Below are 22881 nucleotides of genomic sequence, written 5' to 3'. Positions count from 1 at the left end.
GGAGCCAGTAGGTTTGGCGATGAATATGTAGCGAGGACCAGCCAACGAGAGCATACAGGTCGCAGTGGTGGGTAGTATAAGGGGCTTTGGTGACAAACCGATGGCACTGTGATAGACTACATCCAATTTGCTGAGTAGAGTGTTGGAGGTTATTTTGTAAATGACATCGCCGAAGTCAAGGATCGGTAGGATAGTTATTTTATGAGGGTATGTTTGGCAGCATGAGTGAAGGAGGCTTTGTTTGCGAAATAGGAAGCGAATTCTAGATTTAACTTTGAATTGGAGATGGTTAATGTGAGTCTGGAAGGAGAGTTTACAGTCTAGCCAGACACCTAGGTATTTATAGTTGTCCACATATTCGAAGTCAGAACCGCCCAGAGTGATGATGCTAGTCGGGCGGGTGGGTGCGGGCAGCGATCGGTTGAAGAGCATGCATTTCGTTTTACTAGCATTTAAGAGCAGTTGGAGGCCAAGGAAGGAGTGTTGTATGGCGTTGAAGCTCGTTTGGAGGTTTGTTAACACAGTGTCCAAAGAAGGGCAAGATTGTTTCTTATGATAAATTTTTTTACTGTCTTTTTTTGCCATTTATTAATGTGTTATTCAATGTATTTCTATGGGCTTTAGTAGTAAAGGCCAACATCTATATTTTAGCAAATAATTTCTATATAAACTCAGCAAAAAAAGAAACATCCCTTTTTCAGGACCCTGTCTTTCAAATATAATCCGTAAAAATCCAAATAACTTCACAGATCTTCATTGTAAAGGGTTTAAACACTGTTTCCCATGCTTGTTCAATGAACTATAAACGATTAATGAACATGCACCTGTGGAACGGTCGTTAAGACACTAACAGCTTACAGATGGTAGGCAATTAAGGTCACAGTTATGAAAACTTAGGACACTGAAGAGGCCTTTCTACTGACTCTGAAAAACACAGAAAGAAAGATGCCCAGGATACCTGCTCATCTGTGTGAACATGCCTTAGGCATGCTGAAAGGAGGCATGAGGACTGCAGATGTGGCCAGGGCAAAAAATTGCAATGTCCATACTGTGAGACACCTAAGACAGCGCTACAGGGAGACAGGACGGACAGCTGATCGTCCTCGCAGTGGCAGTCCATGTGTAACAACACCTGCACAGGATCGGTACATCCGAACATCACACCTGCGGGACAGGTACAGGATGTCAACAACAACTGCCCGAGTTACACCAGGAACGCACAATCCCTCCATCAGTGCTCAGACTGTCCGCAATAGGCTGAGAGAGGCTGGACTGAGGACTTGTAGGCCTGTTGTAAGGCAGGTCCTCACCAGACATCACCGGCAACAACGTAGGACTGGCAAAAAGTGCTCTTCACTGACGAGTCACCGTTTTGTCTCACCACGGGTGATGGTCGGATTTGCGTTTATTGTCGAAGGAATGAGCGTTACACCGAGGCCTGTACTCTGGAGCGGGATCGATTTCGATGTGGAGGGTCCGTCATGGTCTGGGGCGGTGTGTCACAGCATCATCGGACTGAGCTTGTTGTCATTGCAGGCAATCTCAAAGCTGTGCGTTACAGGGAAGACATCCTCCTCCCTCATGTGGTACCCTTCTTGCAGGCTCATCCTGACATGATCCTCCAGCATGACAATGTCACCAGCCATACTGCTCGTTCCGTATGTGTTTCCTACAAGACTGGAATGTCAGTGTTCTTCCATGGCCAGCGAAGAGCCCGGATTTCAATCCCATTGAGCACGTCTGGGACCTGTTGGATCGGAGGGTGAGGGCTAGGGCCATTCCTCCCAGAAATGTCCGGGAATTTGCAGGTGCCTTGGTGGAAGAGTGGGGTAACATCTCACAGCAAGAACTGGCAAATCTGGTGCAGTCCATGAGGAGGAGATGCACTGCAGGACTTAATGCAGCTGGTGGCCACACCAGATACTGATTGTTACTTTTGATTTTTACCCCCCAACCCCCTTTGTTCAGGGACACATTATTCAATTTCTGTTAATCACATGTCTGTGGAACTTGTTCAGTTTATGTCTCAGTTGTTGAATCTTGTTATGTTCATACAAATATTTACACATGTTAAGTTTACTGAAAATAAACACAGTTGACAGTGAGAGGATGTTTATTTTTTAGTTGAGTTTAAAAATATTTGTTATACCTCAATAGGTCCTGAAATTCAAAATCAAATATCTAAATAATTCATAGTATGACCATCTTCAAACAATTCCAAATGTCAGTTTAGCACTGACATATCCTCTGAGTAGATATTAGCATTTAGTCTTGGAAGTGACACTTTAGCACAAGTTTGCAAATATGTCATTGGCTTGTTACAGATGCTAAGTAGGCTCTGCTACAGCAGCAGTTTTCATTGAAGGAGATGGCAAGAGTTGAATAGTAGCAGACATAGTACCTAATCAAACAAACCGTTTTGAATATATATCCAGATTTAATTGCTGTGAAATTAGCACTCCAGTTCAACCCAATACATTTTATAGTCTCGATAAAAACCCAAATTGAAAAGTGCAAATTATTATCATTATTATTATTATAATTTTGTCAACCACTACACAAATATTGTAAATTCCATTACTCAAATGTTAAATTACTATACTTTAACCACTAAGTATTAGATAAAGTTAAGTTGGTTTGCTTGCTGAGCTCAGCTACTAACACGACAGCATCAATCCCTCATCATCACGTTGCCAAGTCTACATTGGCACACCCCATTCAGCTTTACTGAAGTACACAAGTGACCAGCACAAACACATTCATCACAACATATTGTGGACCAGCCATCGATGTGTAAGTATCCTGCATTTTCTCTTGTAAGTTTACTTGATGAATACCACTTAATAAAAGGGTATGCAACGGAGGAGAATGGACATCTCAGACAGGTTAATAAGTAGGATGATAAGTAAGGGGTTAAAATAAGGTTTATGGGAATAGCATGACTAGTATCCTGTGCTTAAATTGAAGAGAAGCCTCCCGTGACCCCATTTCCACTTACTTTAACAGGGAATTGAATAGTCAAAACATAACTGTGCTTTAAAGGTGGAAGCTGTTCTGCGTGTTTAACAAAATGTCACATCTTCTTTTCATAACAGAAGCCTGTTATTTAAAGGAACCGTGTCACATGGGTTGATGTTACAGCCGTACCAGCCTTATGACAAGTGAGTTATACCTAAGTGTTTCAAAACTGACCTTCAAAAAGTCCCTCACATTTCCTTTCTGTAGCAACCGTAATTAAATCAGTGCTGTGGAGACACAATTAGTTTGCACCATAGTGTGTCAGTGAGCAAAAGGCCTAGTAATCGACACAGGCCTTTCTCACTACTCACTTTCACCTTGATCAAATTAATCTCTAATCCATGAAAACATCTCACAGGCACAGCCGGAAGAGGCAGCTAATCGATGGGAAATGTAGTTTGTGAAAGGCCAGAGCATATAGTAACAAGCACATTATGCAGATTCCCATAAAAAATATAAATAAATCAAGCTTCAGACATGGAATGCAACGCAATGTGCTTTACAGGAAAATAAATAAATAAAACTGAAAATAAAAGCTGAAATATTTACTACACCACAAACATAACATTTTTTTAAAAGAATGACACAAACTGAACAATGTAAAAGCACCCCAAGGAAAAGCAAAGCTAAGAAGATGTGTTTTAAGATCTATTTCATATATGTCCACAGTTTCAGCCCCCTCAGCTTGACTGGCAGGTTATTCCAGAGGCTGGGGGCATAGTAACTATGTATTCGGGGTGCACAATCGTGGATTGATTTAAAAAACAATAGAATAATCTTTAAATTAATTTTAAAACTCACAGGCAGCCAGTGCAGAGACCTTAAAACCAGTGTAATGTGTGCTCTCTGTCTGGTCTTGGTCAGTACCCATGCTGCAGCATTTGGTATGTTTTGCATTTGACCAATGGCTTTCTTGAGTAGACCAGACAGGAGAGTATTACAGTAATCAAGCCTGCTTATAATAAAATCATGGATGAGTCTCTCTGTATCAGCCTGAGAGAGAAATGGCTGCACCTTCGCAATGTTCCTCCGGTGGTAAAAAGCTTTTTTGGTCACATTCCTAATGTGTGATTTGAAATTTAGTTCAGAATCTAAAATAACACCAAGGTTTTTTACCTGGTGTTTTATCTTTATTGCCCGTGAATTCAAATGTGTGGCCAGATTCTCTCTCTGTGCTTTGGCTCCAATAATAAGTACCTCAGTCTTTTGATTTAGCTAGAGGAAGTTGTGAGCCATCCAAGTATTTAAATCAATAATATAGTCTTATAATTTATCCATGGAGCTAAAATCCTCTGGTGAGACAGAAATGTAAAGTTGTGTATCGTCTGCGTAGCAGTGAATACTCCAGGTGGATATACAGAGATAGACATTGTTTCAGATCTAATAGAGGTGTTTCTAATCCTCCTGTAGGTCGGATTGAATTTTGCTTGATTTTCTCTGCCTAGGTGCAATGTCAACAAAGTCAGATATGTTGACATGCATATCTCCATGCATTGCTACAGGGTAATCTCATTGGTTGCAGCAAGCAAGCAACCTTACAGCTTAGCTTCATCGGATACAGATAAATCACAAAACAAAACTGGTCATAGATAGGGCTGTTGCGGTGACCGTATTACTGCCACACCGGCGGTCACAAGTCATGAAGGCAGTCAAATTCCACATGACCGTTAAGTCATGGTAATTAGTCTTCTCCAAGCTCTGATGCTCATTAGTAGCCTACCAAACTTGCTACGTTCCTGGTACTCAGCACTCTATTGTCCCTCTAATCACTCTGACATCAATGCAAATGTATTCTAAAATCTAATTTAACACTTCATGAGAGCCCATGAGCTCATGTTGCGCAACATTTCTGTAGGCTATGCAATTGCGGGAGAAAACAGAGTGATGGCCGCTAATAAAAATAAGAGTATCCCATCAGCTTTCTATAGGTTAGGCCTACTATATTTATTTCTCAACTCTCCTAATATTAAGCACATTGCTTATATTTACAACAGGAGTATAGCCTACCAACAGGAGTATAAACCATCGTTTATCAACATTTTAAGCTAAATGTTCTGATCTGTTGCATCAGCCACATTGCATAAAAAATGTTTTTTGATGCTAGTGGTTGTAGTAATTTGGGATCTATCACATCCCACAACTGTCCCAAACTATGTTTGGAATATTTATTTCTCACACAGAATAGATTGGGCCGACTTTGTACTAAGGGGGATAGTAGATTGACATAGGCTAGTGCTTTTGCTGTTCGTTAGGCCTACTCATCTTGCTGGCTGGCTGACAAAAAGTAAATGTGGACAGTTCTTCCAATATCTTCAATATGAACCTCGGAATTGGATAAGGACGTGCGCAGTTGCATCCCGGATGTGTCTGTCTTCACTTGTAGCCTGTGAGAAAGACCCAATCACGTGACGGAGAGCCATGTGAGTGAGAGGCTTTTTGGATTGCGCAGCACACTCAGGGAGAAGGGCACAACGCAGCACTCTAGGCCACAAAAGTCATGGATTTTTTTAGGGTGCATTATGGCCACAAAGGGGATGCCACCATGAAATTCGAGGCATTATCAAGTGCTTGTCAAATTGTGAATGAGAGACTATTGGAGTGTGTACAGCCTACACCAAAAAAACAAAGCAGAGCTCATGCCTTTCAGGTTACTTTTTTCAAATCATCAATAGTCTCATCATACAGCCATACAGTGGTGATTTTAGCATGTAAATCTCCCCAAAACATTTTTAGATGCATGCCAGCAAAGCCACTGCACAACACAACACTAAACAATACATTAATTGCACTATAACGGTGACAAACGGTGTCCACAAAATGTTAGAGCCTACATAACGCTGTCCCAACAGCAGTGCTTTCTTTTCAGCACCATGGAGTGAATCCTTACCACTGCTACACCTGGCTATCAGCAGAGCCTTGTCTGGCAGCGAAATAGTTAATTCAGCCTCATTTACTGCCTTTTGAACAAACATAGCTGATATGGCTGACTTGCTTAAACAAATGTGGTTTCTACTGACAATTGAGATGTAAAAACTATGGCATAAGGGAACGACGAACGGATAAGAGGCCATTTTTATTAAGACATTAATGAGCAAGCTAGGACAGATGTAACTTTTTGTTCAGCACTTTTCAAATGTACGGTGCCAAAATTCAGAAAATGGGCCATTCTTACAATATTCTCTCTGTACACCAAGTCAGAACCGTAGGATAAATAAAGGGGGCATATAAGCAGACAATGAAAGCTCTTACAATATTCAATGATGACATTTCTCTAAAACAGGCTATAGGCTACATGTGCACCACAAAGTTATGAGGGGACCAACTTATTAGGGTGAGGCACATGGGCTACTAACAGCTTGCTACACAACATACATTTAGTATTACTTTCTTAGCTACAGTATACATATCTCCCTGGCATATTTTATTACATCAAGACATTTTTGAACTCACCTTGTTGTGCTGTGCTCACTTTAACAGGAACGTGGCGCAGCGGTCCATATTGTGGGCACATTTTGTCATCAAACTTTGTCATCAAAGTCTCGCATTCTCTAGATTTAAGGTGCTTTCAAGACAGCTGAGAACTCTGAAAAAAAACAAGGTTGAATCATGATGTCAGTGATCTTCAGGTCGGAGAGGCCCGAGTTCCAGACTTGGAATTCCAAGTTGGATGACCGTTCAAAACAAATTTCCCAGTCGGAGTTCCCAGTTGTCTTGAACTCACTGAAGTCGGAGATTTCCCAGTTCCAAGTTTCTAGTTGTTTTGAACACGGCAGAAGTCATGCTGGATTGGCAGCACGGCCAATGTATTCAACATTTCTGGCCCATGGCATGTGAATGTTTATCCTTTTAAGCTAGGAAAAGAGACCCTTAGACAACACACCCACGCCACTGAACAGCAGGCTAGTGATTGCTTTGCAACGCTTGAATGCTCAAGGTCATTGGCCACAGATAAAATGCCGTAAGATTTTGAAAGTATGATGTTTATATCAGTCCAATCAAATCTACGGTAGATATAACGTGATTTGACATCATTTTTCTACAGGGAAGTTAATTGCACTCACTTGGCATCCCAGGTCTGAATTAGTCCTTTATTAGAAGGAGAGGGAGAGGATCAAAACCAGGAGTGTTTCGGCCCTCCAGGACCGACATTGAAAAGCTCTGGACTAAATCATTGTTGAATCATTATTTGTCAATGGGCTGTGGTCCAGACCTTGATCAATCATCTGAAGTGGTAGTCCAGCAACATGAGAGTGGGGAGTATAGGAGAGTGAGGTCAGAGACAAAAGAGTGTTAAGTGTCTCTCTACGTGAGTCTATCTATCTATCTATTTATCTCTCTCTCTCTCTCTCTCTCTCTCTCTCTCTCTCTCTCTCTCTCGCTCCACCGGATCAGGCTGATTTGATTATACTGCACTGAGCAAAGCCTCACTGAATCTCATTCAGAGCTTATGGCTTATTCCTCATAAGTAAGCAGACGTGTTTATGACATTCGATAAACATCAATGAGTTATGGAACGGTTGCCAATCGTGCTGCTCAGAAGAAGAACTGGCGTAATAACTGAGTTGTGTGTATGAAATAGATAGCTCCAACAGATCAAAACAGAATAATGCCCTCATGAACACAGGGGACATTGCAAAATTAGTTCAATTTTATTTTGACAAAATATTTGGCATGACGGTATCTGAAATTAAAACTATAAATGATCACCTAATTGGTATGTGTGTAAGAGAGAGCGAGAGAAGCAATAGGCCAGAACCAGGAATTGACTCCTCTACATGTAACAAGAGAGGTGATAAGAGGTGATAAAGTTAATCAAACTGGCATACTGTCATACTCAATATTCCCTGAGTTTATCTGCAAGGGCGCAGCCGTGTGATATGGAGTGAGTGCAGCTTGACACATTTGAATGGTTCAACGAGTGATTGTTAATGCAAATGTCAGATAGTACAACAAATCTGCTTGCACTGATGTCGGTTGAGGGATGACCACTGCAGAGAAGTGACACCACGTGTTGGAAGAAAATCTGAGAAATATATGTATTTCAAATAGATTAATAATGACTGTTTATTGCAATATAGCCATTATGACACACATTTCCTAGAAAAATCTTAAAATGTAAAAAGTATCCTTAAACCTCTCATCACTGCTCTCCACAAAGTGCTTCATAACCAGCACAGTGGGAAAGCTAGGTGATGACACAATACATTTAGCTCAAGCACGGTTTGTGTTGTTAAAAGTGCTTGACAATATCAATCAAATAACCATAGAGCTATACAGCAGACACTACAGGGATCTGAGTTCATTCAAGGTAGAGCTTTACATCAATGTTCAAAAGGTGCCTTGTGGTCATAAAGATTTATGTGAACAATTCAATGAATTTGCATATCCCTAGTGGAGTGTTTTCCCCCGCATTGCTGATTATTATCTCATGCATGGTGAATACACATTTGGGTTATTCATATGAACTGTGTATTTATTTAGGCAACTATAATTGCCTTGCTTGTATAACATTCTAATCTGTCTAAACCAGGGATGGGCAACTTTGATGGGGGTGAGGGCCACAAAAAATATGAACTCATTATGAGTGTCCCTAGCCTTTTGGGGGCCTTAAGCGGAATTCTTCTCTTTCTTTAAAGTGGACAGAAATATTTGTAGTGTTAGCTATTTTCCTGCAATTCTACACATTTTGCCATGGGGCGTAGAAAAAATGTTTCCGTTATAAGCAAGATTCATGCAATTCTACATATTATCCATGGGGTGGAGAGAAAATGTTGAAATTGTATAACTAATTTCATGCAATTCTACACATTTTGCCATAGGGTGGAGAGAAATGTTTGCAATTTTTAACATGATATCTGAGTGAGAGTGACTAACAAAATCAATTCGACCATGATTACTACATGTTTAGACAGCTGGCTAGACTCATTTAGCAATCTAAAAAATGTTAGCTGACATGGGCTAATTGTTGACTCCATGAAATGTTCTGCATGGTTGCCAGATATAGTCAGACCAGGTGCCTCATTTATAACCGTTGTGTAAATTTAACACTAACGCCCGGACACACCTACAGGGTCATAGAGCTAAATGGTATGCAGCATCATCTGGATGTGCTGCCTTGCTGCATTGCGTTGCAGAGGCAGTTGCAGTGCGTTCTGTGTGGTGCATACATTGGTTTTATCGAACATGTGCGTCAAACTGTGTGCGTAGACGGCTTGACAGAAATGGTAGCAGATGGTGAATGTTGAAGTTTGGTTGCACACATATCCAGATGATGCAGCGTACTGTTTTGCACAATGACTCTGTCGGTGGGATCAAGGCGTGATCGAGGCCGTAAATACGGTATCTGCGTGGGCCATTTCTGAAAAGACTGCTCACGCACAAATATATTGAGATTTATAAACTTGGACCACACCATACATATGCATGTTTGTCATTATAAATCAGACCTGTCGTGAAACTGTGCGTGCGTGAACGAGCATTATAACTCCGCCTGAAAAACGCCCAACATTCACTTTTTATGGTAACAAAAATGCCCTTAATTTCTGTTTACTCTGGAAGTATTGGAATTAGGCTGAGGCAGTTTTCTAAAGGAAAGAGCAATGCATGGCGAATTGGATCAAATGTCTATGGAGGGGATGGCAGAACGTTTTCTTTTGCAGTGACATTAGCTGTATCTAAATGTGTCTGAAAGACAAAAACAATTGCACATTGTTGTGGACCTGTAAACAGATCGTTTGAATTCAGTAATGTTTTGCATTTACTTTTTCCCAAACCTAAATAGGCTATGCTGCATTGCCTGCGAATTCTGAAACATTGTCTACTCTAAAGTAGGCCTACTTACAGTCAGTGGTGGAAAAAGTACCCAATCGTCATACTTGAGTAAAAGTAAAGATATCTTGATTGAAAATTACTCAAGTAAAAGTCACCCAGTAAAATATTACTTGAGTAAAAATATTACTTGAGTAAATGTACTTAAGTATCAAAGTAAATGTAATTGTTAAAATATACTTAAGTATCAAAAGTAAAAGTATAAATCAGTTAAAATTCTTTATATTAAGCAAACCAGACTCCACCATTTTCTTGTTTTTCAGCCAGACATAATTTGCAAATGAAGCTTGTGTTTAGTGAGTCCAAAAGATGAAGAACATACACACATCCAGGTACTTTCCGCAGGTGCTGGAGTTGTAGGCAAGCTGGACATCCTATTAGTTCTCTGAGATATATTGGAATAGAAATGGTCAAGATGTCCTGCAGGGGAGGGGACATTGAGAGGAAACTTCTTCAAAGGGAATCTTTCCACAGGCTCAACACTGTCTCCTCTTGGCCTTATAGTTTCAATATGTCTAAATTGTGTTTTTTTAATCCTAATTGAATATGTGTATGTATATTACTGTAAATATTGATCACATTCCCTGTGTATGATCATATATTTTGATTAATTGAATGTTAATATTGTGAAACTATGTTATACATTTTTTACCTCCTGTTTCAGGAAGTGATGTCACTGAGTACTGCCCCTATATATATAGGACCTTCCACCTACACCTGGGATATGGATCCCTGATGAAGACCTAAGGGTCGAAACGTTGTTGTAAATAAATATCACCTGAGAGCATGTTTAGTGAGTCCGCCAGATCAGAGGCAGTAGGGTTGACCAGGAATGTTCTCTTGATAAGTATATGAATTTAACCATTTTCCTGTCCTGCTAAGCATCCTTAATGTAACGAGTACTTTTGGGTGTTAGGGAAAATGTATGGAGTAAAAAGTACATGATTTTCTTTAGGAATGTAGTGAAGTAAAAGTAAAAGTTGGCAAAAATATAAATAGTAAAGTCAAGTGCGGATACCCCAAAATACGACTTACGTAGTACTTTAAAGTATTTTGAATTAAGAACTTTACACCACTGCTTACAGTGGTAGCCTACACACTTCAATGCAAAATATGACCTGTCTGTTCACCTGTTAAATTCTACTGTATGTTATAAACTGTGCTCCCTTTCGGATGCCAAAACTTGAAATGATAATGTCTAATAGGCACAATGACAGATGCGCATGGTAATTTGTTGTATGGCTACTTCAGGAAGTTGAACAATTCATGGCCAGAAAAGGTGAGGAATTTATTCTGCAATGGTTAGGAATGGATAAACAGTATGTATTATGTTTATAAATGAAATATTGTCTACTCGAGAAATTTGACATTACAGTATTCAGATGTAATAGCCTACAAACGTCAATGGAAACGGTGAACTGCCTTCGGATCAGACCAAATATAGCTGAATACTTGAACTAGCTTATCCATTTACTACTGTGAAGTGGGTCCAATTAAATGACAGATGGGATGAATGGTAGCCTATCTTAACTTGTTGTAGGCCTATAGGCTATTTAGCTAAAATGAAACCATCACAGTCAGAAAAGGTGAGGAATTTATTCTGCAACGATCATGGACATTAAATACATAATAGGAAATATATGCATATTACTAATTATTTTAGAATGCAAAGATAAAGTAAATCGATTTTCGCTCTTCACACTAACAGCAAATGATTGCATCTTGTTATTATATTTAGCTACCTGTTTTTTTGTTATGAATAACAGTGTCATCATACACTGCTCAAAAAATAAAGGGAACACTTAAACAACACAATGTAACTCCAAGTCAATCACACTTCTGTGAAATCAAACGGTCCACTTAGGAAGCAACACTGATTGACAATACATTTCACATGCTGTTGTGCAAATGGAATAGACAACAGGTGGAAATGATAGGCAATTAGCAAGACACCCCCAATAAAAGAGTGGTTCTGCAGGTGGACCACAGACCACTTCTCAGTTCCTATGCTTCCTGGCTGATGTTTTGGTCACTTTTGAATGCTGCCGGTGCTTTCACTCTAGTGGTAGCATGAGACGGAGTCTACAACCCACACAAGTGGCTCAGGTAGTGCAGCAAATCCAGGATGGCACATCAATGCAAGCTGTGGCAAGAAGGTTTGCTGTGTCTGTCAGCGTAGTGTCCAGAACATGGAGGCCCTACCAGGAGACAGGCCAGTACATCAGGAGACGTGGAGGAGGCCGTAGGAGGGCAACAACCCAGCAGCAGGACCGCAACCTCCGCCTTTGTGCAAGGAGGAGCAGGAGGAGCACTGCCAGAGCCCTGCAAAATGACCTCCAGCAGGCCACAAATGTGCATGTGTCTGCTCAAACGGTCAGAAACAGACTCCATGAGGGTGGTATGAGGGCCCGACATCCACAGGTGAGGGTTGTGCTTACAGCCCAACACCGTGCAGGACGTTTGGCATTTGCCAGAGAACACCAAGATTGGCAAATTCGCCACTGGCGCCCTGTGCTCTTCACAGATGAAAGCAGGTTCACACTGAGCACATGTGACAGACGTGACAGAGTCTGGAGACGCCGTGGAGAACGTTCTGCTGCCTGCAACATCCTCCAGCATGACCGGTTTGGCGGTGGGTCAGTCATGGTTTGGGGTGGCATTTCTTTGGGGGTCCGCACAGCCCTCCATGTGCTCGCCAGAGGTAGCCTGACTGCCATTCGGTACCGAGATGAGATCCTCAGACCCCTTGTGAGACCATATGCTGGTGCGGTTGGCCCTGGGTTCCTCCTAATGCAAGACAATGCTAGACCTCATGTGGCTGGAGTGTGTCAGCAGTTCCTGCAAGAGGAAGGCATTGATGCTATGGACTGGCCCGCCCGTTGCCCAGACCTGAATCCAATTGAGCACATCTGGGACATCATGTCTCGCTCCATCCACCAACGCCACGTTGCACCACAGACTGTCCAGGAGTTGGCGGATGCTTTAGTCCTGGTCTGGGAGGAGATCCCTCAGGAGACCATCCGCCTCCTCATCAGGAGCATGCCCAGGCATTGTAGGGAGGTCATACAGGCACGCGGAGGCCACACACACTACTGAGCCTCATTTTGACTTGTTTTAAGGACATTACATCAAAGTTGGATCAGCCTGTAGTGTGGTTTTCCACTTTAATTTTGAGTGTGACTCCAAATCCAGACCTCCATGGGTTGATAAATTGGATTTCCATTGATTATTTTTGTGTGATTTTGTTGTCAGCACATTCAACTATGTAAAGAAAAAAGTATTTAATAAGATTATTTCATTCATTTAGATCTAGGATGTGTTATTTTAGTGTTCCCTTTATTTTTTTGAGCAGTATATATTCCTGCACATTCTCGTGTCAAGTTCAGTTTTTATAAATTCCAACTTTTGCTTGAAAACTGGAGCACGGATATTTTGGGGCCTATTTTGTGCATATGCAACGTTTATAAATGGGCCCCAGGTGGGAGTGCGCTGTATTGTAATGGTAAAGACAGCTGTCTTTCCTGTCTCATTCCAGCACTCTCAGGTGTGTTGTCAGCATTGCCAAGCTGTCTGGTGATGTGAGCGCCAGGGCGCAGCAGATCATCAGGCTCCAACAGGAGGTGTCAGAGGTCAAGTCAGGCCTGGGAGAGAGATTGGGAGAGATGGACACCAAGGTGAGAGACTCTGAACAACTGGACTGCTTGTAGGTCACACTCAACCTGACCAAGCACGTCACAAGAAGATGCATGAAGGTATCTCCCTTTCATTTTATCTTCCTTTACTGAAGGAATCAACGTTTTCGCTCGCTGAATACATACAGTATATTATAGGGATGAGGACTGCAGTAAAAACTGACTTGTGCTGGACAAACAGTGAAAAGGGATTTTAGCCTAGTCCACCACTTGGGAGCCAGGCCCAGCCAGTCAGAAGGAGTTTTTCCCCACAAAAGGGCTTTATTACAGACAGAAATGCTCTAAAACGATATTGGAGGCAGCTTATGGTAGAGGAATTAACATTAAATTATCTGGCAACAGCTCTGGTGGACATTCCTGCAGTCAGCATGCCAATTGCACGCTCCATCAAAACGTGAGACATCTGTGGCATTGTGTCGTGTGACAAAACTGCACATTTTAGAGTGGACTTTTATTGTCCCCAGCATAAGGTGCACCTATGTAATGATCATGCTGTTTAATCAGCTTCTTGATAACACACCTGTCAGGGGAATGGATTATCGTGACAAAATATAAAATGCTCACAAACAGCGATGTAAATACATTTGTGCACAAAAACTGAGAGAAATAAGCTTTTTGTAATAAGCTTTTTTGGAACATTAAGTAGTGATGTAGTCAGTGACGTAGTTGCTCTGTGCCAAAAGAGTCCATCATTGGAACCAGACCCTAGTCACTGTTTTGTCTAGGTTCAGGTTTTCCAGACTAGTCCCTGCATGCCCTACTCTCTGGGCAGTAGAGCCGGGCGGTAAATCACTGGGATTGCGGCACATTAACTCTAGAGGAGTGGTCCAGAGCGGCCGTAAAAATGATTGAAAACTGGAGGAAAGTGGGTCGCCAACAGCAAAGGCAAGAGCACAAAACCACAACAACACTGACTCAAAAAATGCTTGAGGTCACAGGCGAATCGACACATTATGCCATTCTAATCATGCACACATGCAGGTCACTATACAGAGCACACAGCACAAACAACATGTACAGGTCACGCAGGGGCCGGGTTTGAAGTCGCAGTTGTCTGTCTGGACTCTAATTTGGCTCACAAGTGTTGCTGAATATGTTTTCGTCCTTGTGTTTGTGTGTGTTTGTGTGTGTATGGAGAAGGCCCAGGGCCAGAGAAACAGCTGACCTGCACAGCCACATCACAGCTCCTGGAGGCCCAGCAGGCCTTGTCTAGTGCTCTTACAGTAACTCCTCTTAACACACACAACACGGACACTAACCATTACAATCCTTTAGAGAAACAACTGAATCATAATGTTTATGGGCAGATGAAGGTAACATCCTCTGGCTCCACTGAGTGTGAGGGGTACTACAGTGTGGTGTATGAGCTTTGTCTGAAGGTTATTTAATTTAATGCCTCTGTGGTTTCTGTCTGTCTCAGCAGCAGCTGAAACTCAGTGAGAGGGACTGAGCTATTCTGATAGATGCCCTACTTGAGACTGTAACCTAAACCATGAATGAATGATGAATGAATCGTACAGCTATAGTTCACAGATGCAGAATTACAAAAAGTATAATGCTGTTTTCTACACAACAGAATATAACAGTAATACATACTGCATTCCACCTGAAACATTGACCTGTTGATAACTCCAAGGCTCTAGGCCAAAGCCCCTACATCAAGGAGGCTTGGTCCAAGCAATATAAGATATACAGTAGCTCTCTCCTTGGGAAATGGTAAATGTAAGCCATTATAAGTGATTAGGCAAGATCATTATTTTATGTTTAAGCCCTCTTGTTTTTTACAATGGAAACACGAAGATCTTGTCACTCTACCCCTACCCATATGTACATATCTTTCCTTTATTTATCTCATACTGCTGCACATTGACTCGGTACTGGTACACTGTGTATATAGCCAAGTTATCGTTACTCTCTGTGTATTTATTGTACATAGCCAAGTTATCGTTATTCCTCGTGTTAAAAAAATAACCTTCTATTGTATTATTTTTTTGGGGAAGGGCCCGTAAGTAAGCATTTCGCTGTCAGTCAAATAAAAATATTTGATCAGGCCCAAGCAGGTAATCCATCTGTGTCTATTCCGCCATGGCATGGCTCTGGGAACAGGTCATGAATGAGGCAGAGACTTAGAAAAATACTTCCAGGGTGAGGATCATTGGTAGCTTGAGCACGTCCTGTTGCACAGACCAGCCCCTTCAAACCACTCACTCACTCACACACACAGACAGACACAGATATATACAAACACACACACCCTAGAGGCTTCTTCATTGCCTCTTTGTCTAGAGGAAACACTCAATGAGAGTAATGAGGCATTCTATATTTGAGAAGCTATGGGTTAAGACATAACATCGCACCGTTGAGGCAGCTATATTGAGTCATTGAGAATATTGTGCCACTACTCACAGAAAGCCTTTGTGGGAAGCTAACTCTGCATATCCAAGGTGACAGCTTCACTGATCCCGTTTTTTGGGGGACTTTGCTCTGCAACCAACTTTTGGGTTAGTGTGAATGCAGTGGACAGATGGCTGTCTCTCTCCTCTCCAGTGGACAAAGTCTGGCAAAGGATTTCTGTTGAGGAGGCAGTATCTGAGTGCAGCTGAATGAAGTGTTGGCATGCAGACCAATCAAAACAGTGTGTGTGAAAGGCTGTTACTGAGATGGTCACTGGCATAATTACCCAAGAGAGCCCACTTGGAGTGCCTCCTCCAATCCAAGTGCAGGGCCTGCTAGAAAAACACACTCATGAAATGCTGAAAATCCTTGACACCCAGAACCTTAATTAACAAATGAAGCTGTAACAGGCCCTTCCATAGAGCCTTCAAGCACGGAGTTGTTGGAGGCAGATGGTAGGCTCTGTGGCAGGCTTACCATTAGGCAGAAAAGGCAACTGCCCCAGGCCTAACATCCAGTGGTGTGTTTTCATGGATGACAAGGGAACCCAGGCTTCTCCAAATATTTGACCAATAAAAAAATAACCATCAAAATCCATCTGTTTAAGCAAAAAATATCTGGTGTTTTTTGTTGCATGTGCTGCGTCTCAATCCACCGCATCCGCCGATGTCGGCCTTCCGCATCTGTGGTGGAAGGTGGCTGAGCTACTGCGGTGTTTGTCAGACCAGGAGACATCTCTAAACTTTTTCTTCTCACAAAAACATACACTACCATTCAAAAGTTTGGGGTCAGATAGAAATGTCCTTGTTTTTGAAAGAAAAACAATTTTTTTGTCCATTAAAATAACATCAAATTGATCAGAAATACAGTGTAGACATTCTTAATGTTGGAAACGACTATTGTAGCTGGAAACGGCAGATTTTTTATGGAATATCTACATAGGCGTACAGAGGCCCATCAACGGAACCATCACTCCTGTTTTCCAATGGCACGTTGTGTTAGCTAATCCAAGTTGATCATTTTAAAAGGATAATTGATCATTAGAAAACCCTTTTTCAATTATGTTAGCACAGCTGAAAACTTTTGTGCTGATTAAGGAAGCAATACAACTGGCCTTCTTTAGACTAGTTGAGTATCTGGAGCATCAGCATTTGTGGGTTCGATTACAGGCTCAAAATGTCCAGAAACAAAGAACTTTCTTCTGAAACTCTTCAGTTTATTCTTGTTTTTAGAAATGAAGGCTATTCCAAGTGAGAAATTGCCAAGAAACTGAAGATTTCGTACAACGCTGTGTACTACTCCCTTCACAAAACAGAGCAAACTGGCTCTAAACAGAATAGAAAGAGAAGTGGGAGGCCCCAGTGCACAACTGAGCAAGAGGACAAGTATGTTAGAGTGTCTAGTTTGAGAAACAGATGCCTCACAAGTCCTCAACTGGCAGCTTCATTAAATAGTACCCGCAAAACACCAGCCTCAATGTCAACAATGAAGAGGCGACTCCGGGATGCTGGCCTTCTAGGCAGAGTTCCTCTGTCCAGTGTCTGTGTTCTTTTGCCCATCTTAATCTTTTCTTTTTATTGGCCAGTCTGAGATATGGCTTTTTCTTTGCAACTCTGCCTAGAAGTCCAGCATCCCGGAGTCGCCTTTTGCCCATCTTAATCTTTTCTTTTTATTGGCCAGTCTGAGATATGGCTTTTTCTTTGCAACTCTGCCTAGAAGTCCAGCATCCCGGAGTCGCCTCTTCACTGTTGACGTTGAGACTGGTGTTTTGCTATGTTAATGGACAAAAAATGTGCTTTTCTTTCAAAAACAAGGAGATTTCTAAGTAACCCCAAACTTTTGAATGGTAGTGTATGTATTGTCCGAACGGTTTGGAATACACACTAATATGACCCCTACACAATTGTCAATGGGACTCGTCTGAAGGTAGCCCAATACTGGTCTGGAAAATACATTTCAATGGTATACTGGTTGTGAATTCTTTTTTTAAATATTGTAATAGCAGTAAGGACAAATTCAATATTTCATAAAATAATTATATATATATTTTTTACCTACGGGGGTCTTAAATTCAAAATCAAATAGCTAAATGGTCCTTGTATGACCATTTTAAAACAATTCTATATCTTAGCTTAGTAGAAACCCAGCCCTGGGTCTATAGACTCTCGGGCAGGGATCCCCTACTGGCGGCCCGCGGGTGGTTTTATTATGGCATGCCATACTCTTTTTTGGCCGGACAGCATCAGATAGATGGGCTACATATAGTAAGACAGAGGGGCGCTGTTTCGCTCGCTCAGATGCTTTTTTTTGCGAATTGAAGGAAAGTTGGCGGGTGCACAGCGCACTGTTCGGATGATGGAATTATTTTGGATGAATGTACATTACAGTAAAATACATTTCTTTACTATAAATCCCATAAAAAAGATTAACCTCTGCCTGGGTTTGGTCCTTATGCCAATTTCCTGATGTCGATTTCTAGCTCATTGCTCCAAGGAGCTGGCACTAGCTCTACCCAGCTAGCACATAACATTCTGAAAAGCATATATGTTTCTTAGAGCTTGGTGAGAGCGTGATTGTCTCATGGTTATTTTGCATACAACCTTCCCATAACGTTTTCTACAGGTGTCCTCATGGTTCTATTTAAAGCAATGTTCTCAAATTGTTCAGAGAACGTTAAGAAATAACATTTTTCTGTGGGAATTCCAGTACTTCAGAATAACGTTTTTCTGCAGGTTTCCTCATGGTTTTATTTGTCATGTTCTCAGCACATTAAGTAAACTTTCCATAAAAAACACAAGAAAACTTTATTAACGTTCTAAGAAGGTTATTTAAAAACATATACATAATGTTCTCAGCTCAACAAAACTCCCTCTGTCCTCTATCTTGTTAACTGTGTTCAGGTGTGTTGGCCACACCCACTACTTGGCCACACCTGATCTTAATGAGTGCTTGTTTCCTTTGAAATGGGGTCTGTTTCAATAGACTTAAATGAACAGCTTTTTATGAGTAAAAAAAACAAGGCCATCCTGGTGGACAGTGGACTAATTCCATGGATAGAGTGCAGAAGATCACTGGTTTGAATCTCACTAATGCCATGCCACAATAAAAAAGACATGTGTTTGCATGATTAATACCTAAGCAAATTCAATTCTATCAGTGTTCTATCTGTGCTTGGAGTTCAAAACAGTTAACCTAAGCTAGCAGAATTATTGAAACATGTTCTCAGAATGTTATTTAATTACCTTCAAATAACCTATAATTGCCATTCTCAGAACGTTAATAAAACCAAAATAATTACTTTATGGGAACCATAGAAAAACATTTGCGAACCTACCTGCAACCTAAAAAGTATTGTTCCCAGAACAGGTGAAATTTTCACTTCTATTCTCAGAATGTCTAAAAAACTTTCCGTTTTAACAGTCAGGTAGCTTATGGCTTCTTTCCTAGAACCAATGGGAAACAAAAAATGTACATTCCCACAACTTCTAAGGAACCAAATGTGCTAACTGGTATGGCCTTCCCTCTGCAGGGATTCTGAAGCCTTTGACAAAAAGCGAAGGGACAGATCAGTAAATAAAACAAGCAATAAACCCAGCCATGAATCACACCCCAGTCTCAGCTTTATACAGCTGTGAAGCTAGCTCTTCAGACCCTTCAATCCTTCATGCTGTCTTTGGAGGAGAGAAGGGGGAAGTAGGGGGAGGACATGGTATAATTGACGAGGTTCTTAATGTTCTACACAGCAGCAGCCAGCAGAGCCTATAGAGAAGTCTATGAAGGCTGTATATCATGTTGCAGGGACTGACTCTCCCTATACAGAATATCTTTAGTGACTTCGTCAAGAGGTTTGGACCTTTTGGCATAACAGTTAAGTTGCTGCCTTGTTAGTCACTGGACCAGGGTGGTTAAAGTCACGGTTGGGGCTACCCCTTGAATTCGCTACATTGGTGTCAGAAATGGCGGGTGAGGCAGTCGGAGAGCTGTGTACATGTGAGGGACTTGGTATAGAGAAGCATGGGGACACACTCTCCCAAAGGAAGGGGGTAATGGTAATGTAGCAACTTTAACCCAACATGTAACAACCTTATCAAGAGGCTTGGACCTCTTGGCATAAATGGTTAAGGTGTTGGCTTGACAGTCGCAGGACTGGGTTTGAGTCCCGGTCAGGGCTACCCCATGGATTTGCTATATTATACTCCAGCACCTTATTTCATGAATATACACATACCACCCCACAAAACTAGGCTACTTTAGGCCTTTCATATTACAGCACAATATTATGGTAACAACAAAATTGTATTCACTATTTAAATTTGATATAACCATATATTAAGGTGAGGAGGAGTGGAAAATAGTTCCACTGTTGATACGCAGCCCAAAAGTGTCCTCCAAGTTGTTAGTTGCCGAGTTGAACTTGGAACTGTTGCAATAATTAATTCTAGAGGAATTCTCTATGGGAATCGTATGCATTAGGAATTCTAAGATATAGGCCCAATTATTTGGTCTGTACGGCGTCTAGCTCTATTAATGCGGCACGTTCCCGTTTTCGCTGTTTTTAGAACGTAGTGCCAATTAATTAGCCTAGGCTACTTTCAATTTTGTTATACAGAAAGCGAAAGTAGAATTGCTCAGATCGAACGATTCACTTCGTCGACGCATTGCTGTACAGGTAAGAAAAACACTAATATACATGTAATACTAATTTGGAAACCTTTTTGATAGGACTTGGCTGAAACTAAACTAATATTTATTTTGTTTCTGTCTGTTATGGTTATGCCATTGTCTGTGGTCCATACAGTTTCATGTTTAGCAGCTGTGTATAATGTATAAGACATAAATTAAATGCGTAATTTCTAGCGTAATTTAAATGTAGGCTACAGTAGGCTATATCTGTTAGGGTCCACTGTAGGGATAGACAGGGATGATGAGATCAGAATGCAGTGTTGAAAAAAATACCCAATTGTCATAATTGAGTAATAGTAAAGATACCTTAAAATTGCACTATGCAGATTTCGCTCCGCCATTTCCTGGTTGCTAAAACTCTATTTTTCCTAATTTCAGTTTATGCGACAAAATAAGCTAGTATAGTGTAGATAATAATTGTACCATCCAAACCGCTGTGAAATATATTTTCCATAACCAAACATATTGCTGTTTCAGCTGTTTGAAGCTGGTGTACAAACCGAAAGACAAAGACCCAAAAACGAAACTTAAGAACGGAAGGCATAGAAATAACAGAGTGACCACTTTAGACTTGTTTTCAAGTAACATTATAGATCTATGACTCACATTTGTATGTGAATTTGGTCGGTTGCCCAAAAAGTTACATATTGCCACTTTAAAGCACTTTACACCAATGCCAGGAAGTAGGCCTACACTTAGCAGCCAACTCAAATCATTTTACACCGTTCCATTCAAGTTCTATTTGGCTCCCATATACACCATGAAGAATATTTTGTTTTGACTATCCATTTAATTTCATTCTAGGATGTCGGTGACGTTCTTTGGCTGGGACGTGGTGTACGATGACGGATCCCTGGTGTCAGAACTGGGGGCGGAGCAGGAGCCTCAAAAGGGGGATGCTTACACTATGTACCATGGCACCAATGTCCAGACTGCTCGGCTCATCATCACCAATGGCTTCCGCCAGTCCCCTGATGGCATGCTGGGCCCCGGTGTGTACGTGAGCCGCAACCAGCAGAAAGCACAGCGCTACCCGCTAAAAGCCCCCCCCTCCGACCGTGTGGTGCTGCAGCTGCGTGTTAATACTGGCCGCGTGAAACGCATCGACAAAGACAACCACCCTATGCAGAAGAGCTGGAACGCAGCAGGGTACGACACCGCGTGGGTTCCCCCCAACTGTGGCATGCACTCCGTGCCCAGCGGCCTGGAGGAGGACTGTGTGTTTGACCCCCAGCGTGTTGTGGTCACTAGCATCGCCAAGGCGCCCAACCCCACCATCCTGGCTGAGCTAACGCAGCTGGTATCACAGAAGCGGGCTGGGACTGGAAGGGGTGGAGACATGAAGGTTGCGGTGGCTGGGGGTGTGTGTACCCTGTGCAGGAGGAAAACCACACCAGATCACACACATACGCTGCACCCGTGCTGGGGCTGCGGACAGAACATCTGCACCCTCATGACCAAACACACCTGCTCTGCCAGTGCCTGACGGGGGGGGGGGGGGGTTAGAAGACAAGGGGTAGCATTGATCAGCAATTTTTCATAGGGCAGTGATGTGTCATGGTCTAATAGTCTTCGGTGGTGTGTTATTGCATACACGTATCTCAGGGACCTAATATTTTTTATCCTGTAAAATATATGATGTACATCATGTGGCCAGAATGTATCTCCTGAACAAACCTTTTATCTCCACATGTAGGCTTATGTTGCATGTGGATGATTATGGTGTGCTATTTTGGTGCACAATGATGTGCCAGAGGGGATCAATGAAGACACATAGCATGTTCTTGTACTGTACCAGTCAAAAGTTTGGACACACCTACTCATTCAAGGGTTTTTCTTTATTTTTACTATTTTCTACATTGCAGAATAATAGTGAAGAGTGTTAAATCAAAATATAGTTTCATGAAATTCTTCAAAGTAGCTACCATTTGCCTTGATGACAGCTTTGCACATTCTTGGCATTCTCTCAACCAGCTTGATGAGGTAGTCACCTGGAATGCATTTCAATTAACAGGTGTGCCTTGTTAAAAGTTAATTTGTGGAGTTTCTTTCCTTCTTAATGCATTTGAGCCAATCAGTTGTGTACCACCCCTGTATACAGAAGATAGCCCCTATGAGGTCATATTATGGCAAGAACAGCTCAAATATGCAAAGAGAAACTACATTCCATCATTACTTTAAAACTTGAAGGTCAGTCAATCCGGGAAATGTCAAGAACATAAACATTTTCTTCAAGTGCAGTCACAAAAACCATCAAGCACTATGA

General features: G+C 41.6%; 1 protein-coding gene across 1 annotated transcript; it reads left to right on the top strand.

The window, feature by feature from the left end:
• The first annotated feature begins 20320 nt into the window (after window positions 1–20320).
• Window positions 20321–22649, top strand: gig2p (grass carp reovirus (GCRV)-induced gene 2p). Its single transcript, XM_014172332.2, has 2 exons — window positions 20321–20601; window positions 21420–22649. The coding sequence occupies exon 2, from the start codon at window positions 21421–21423 to the stop codon at window positions 22099–22101; it is 681 nt and encodes a 226-aa protein (XP_014027807.1). The 5' UTR covers window positions 20321–20601; window position 21420; the 3' UTR covers window positions 22102–22649.
• Window positions 22650–22881: the final 232 nt, after the last annotated feature.

This window comes from Salmo salar, chromosome ssa24 (genome assembly GCF_905237065.1).
Source record: "Salmo salar chromosome ssa24, Ssal_v3.1, whole genome shotgun sequence".
NCBI lineage: Eukaryota > Metazoa > Chordata > Actinopteri > Salmoniformes > Salmonidae > Salmo > Salmo salar.
Note: the sequence above shows the minus strand (reverse complement) of the source record. Positions and strands in the feature narration are given on the sequence as shown.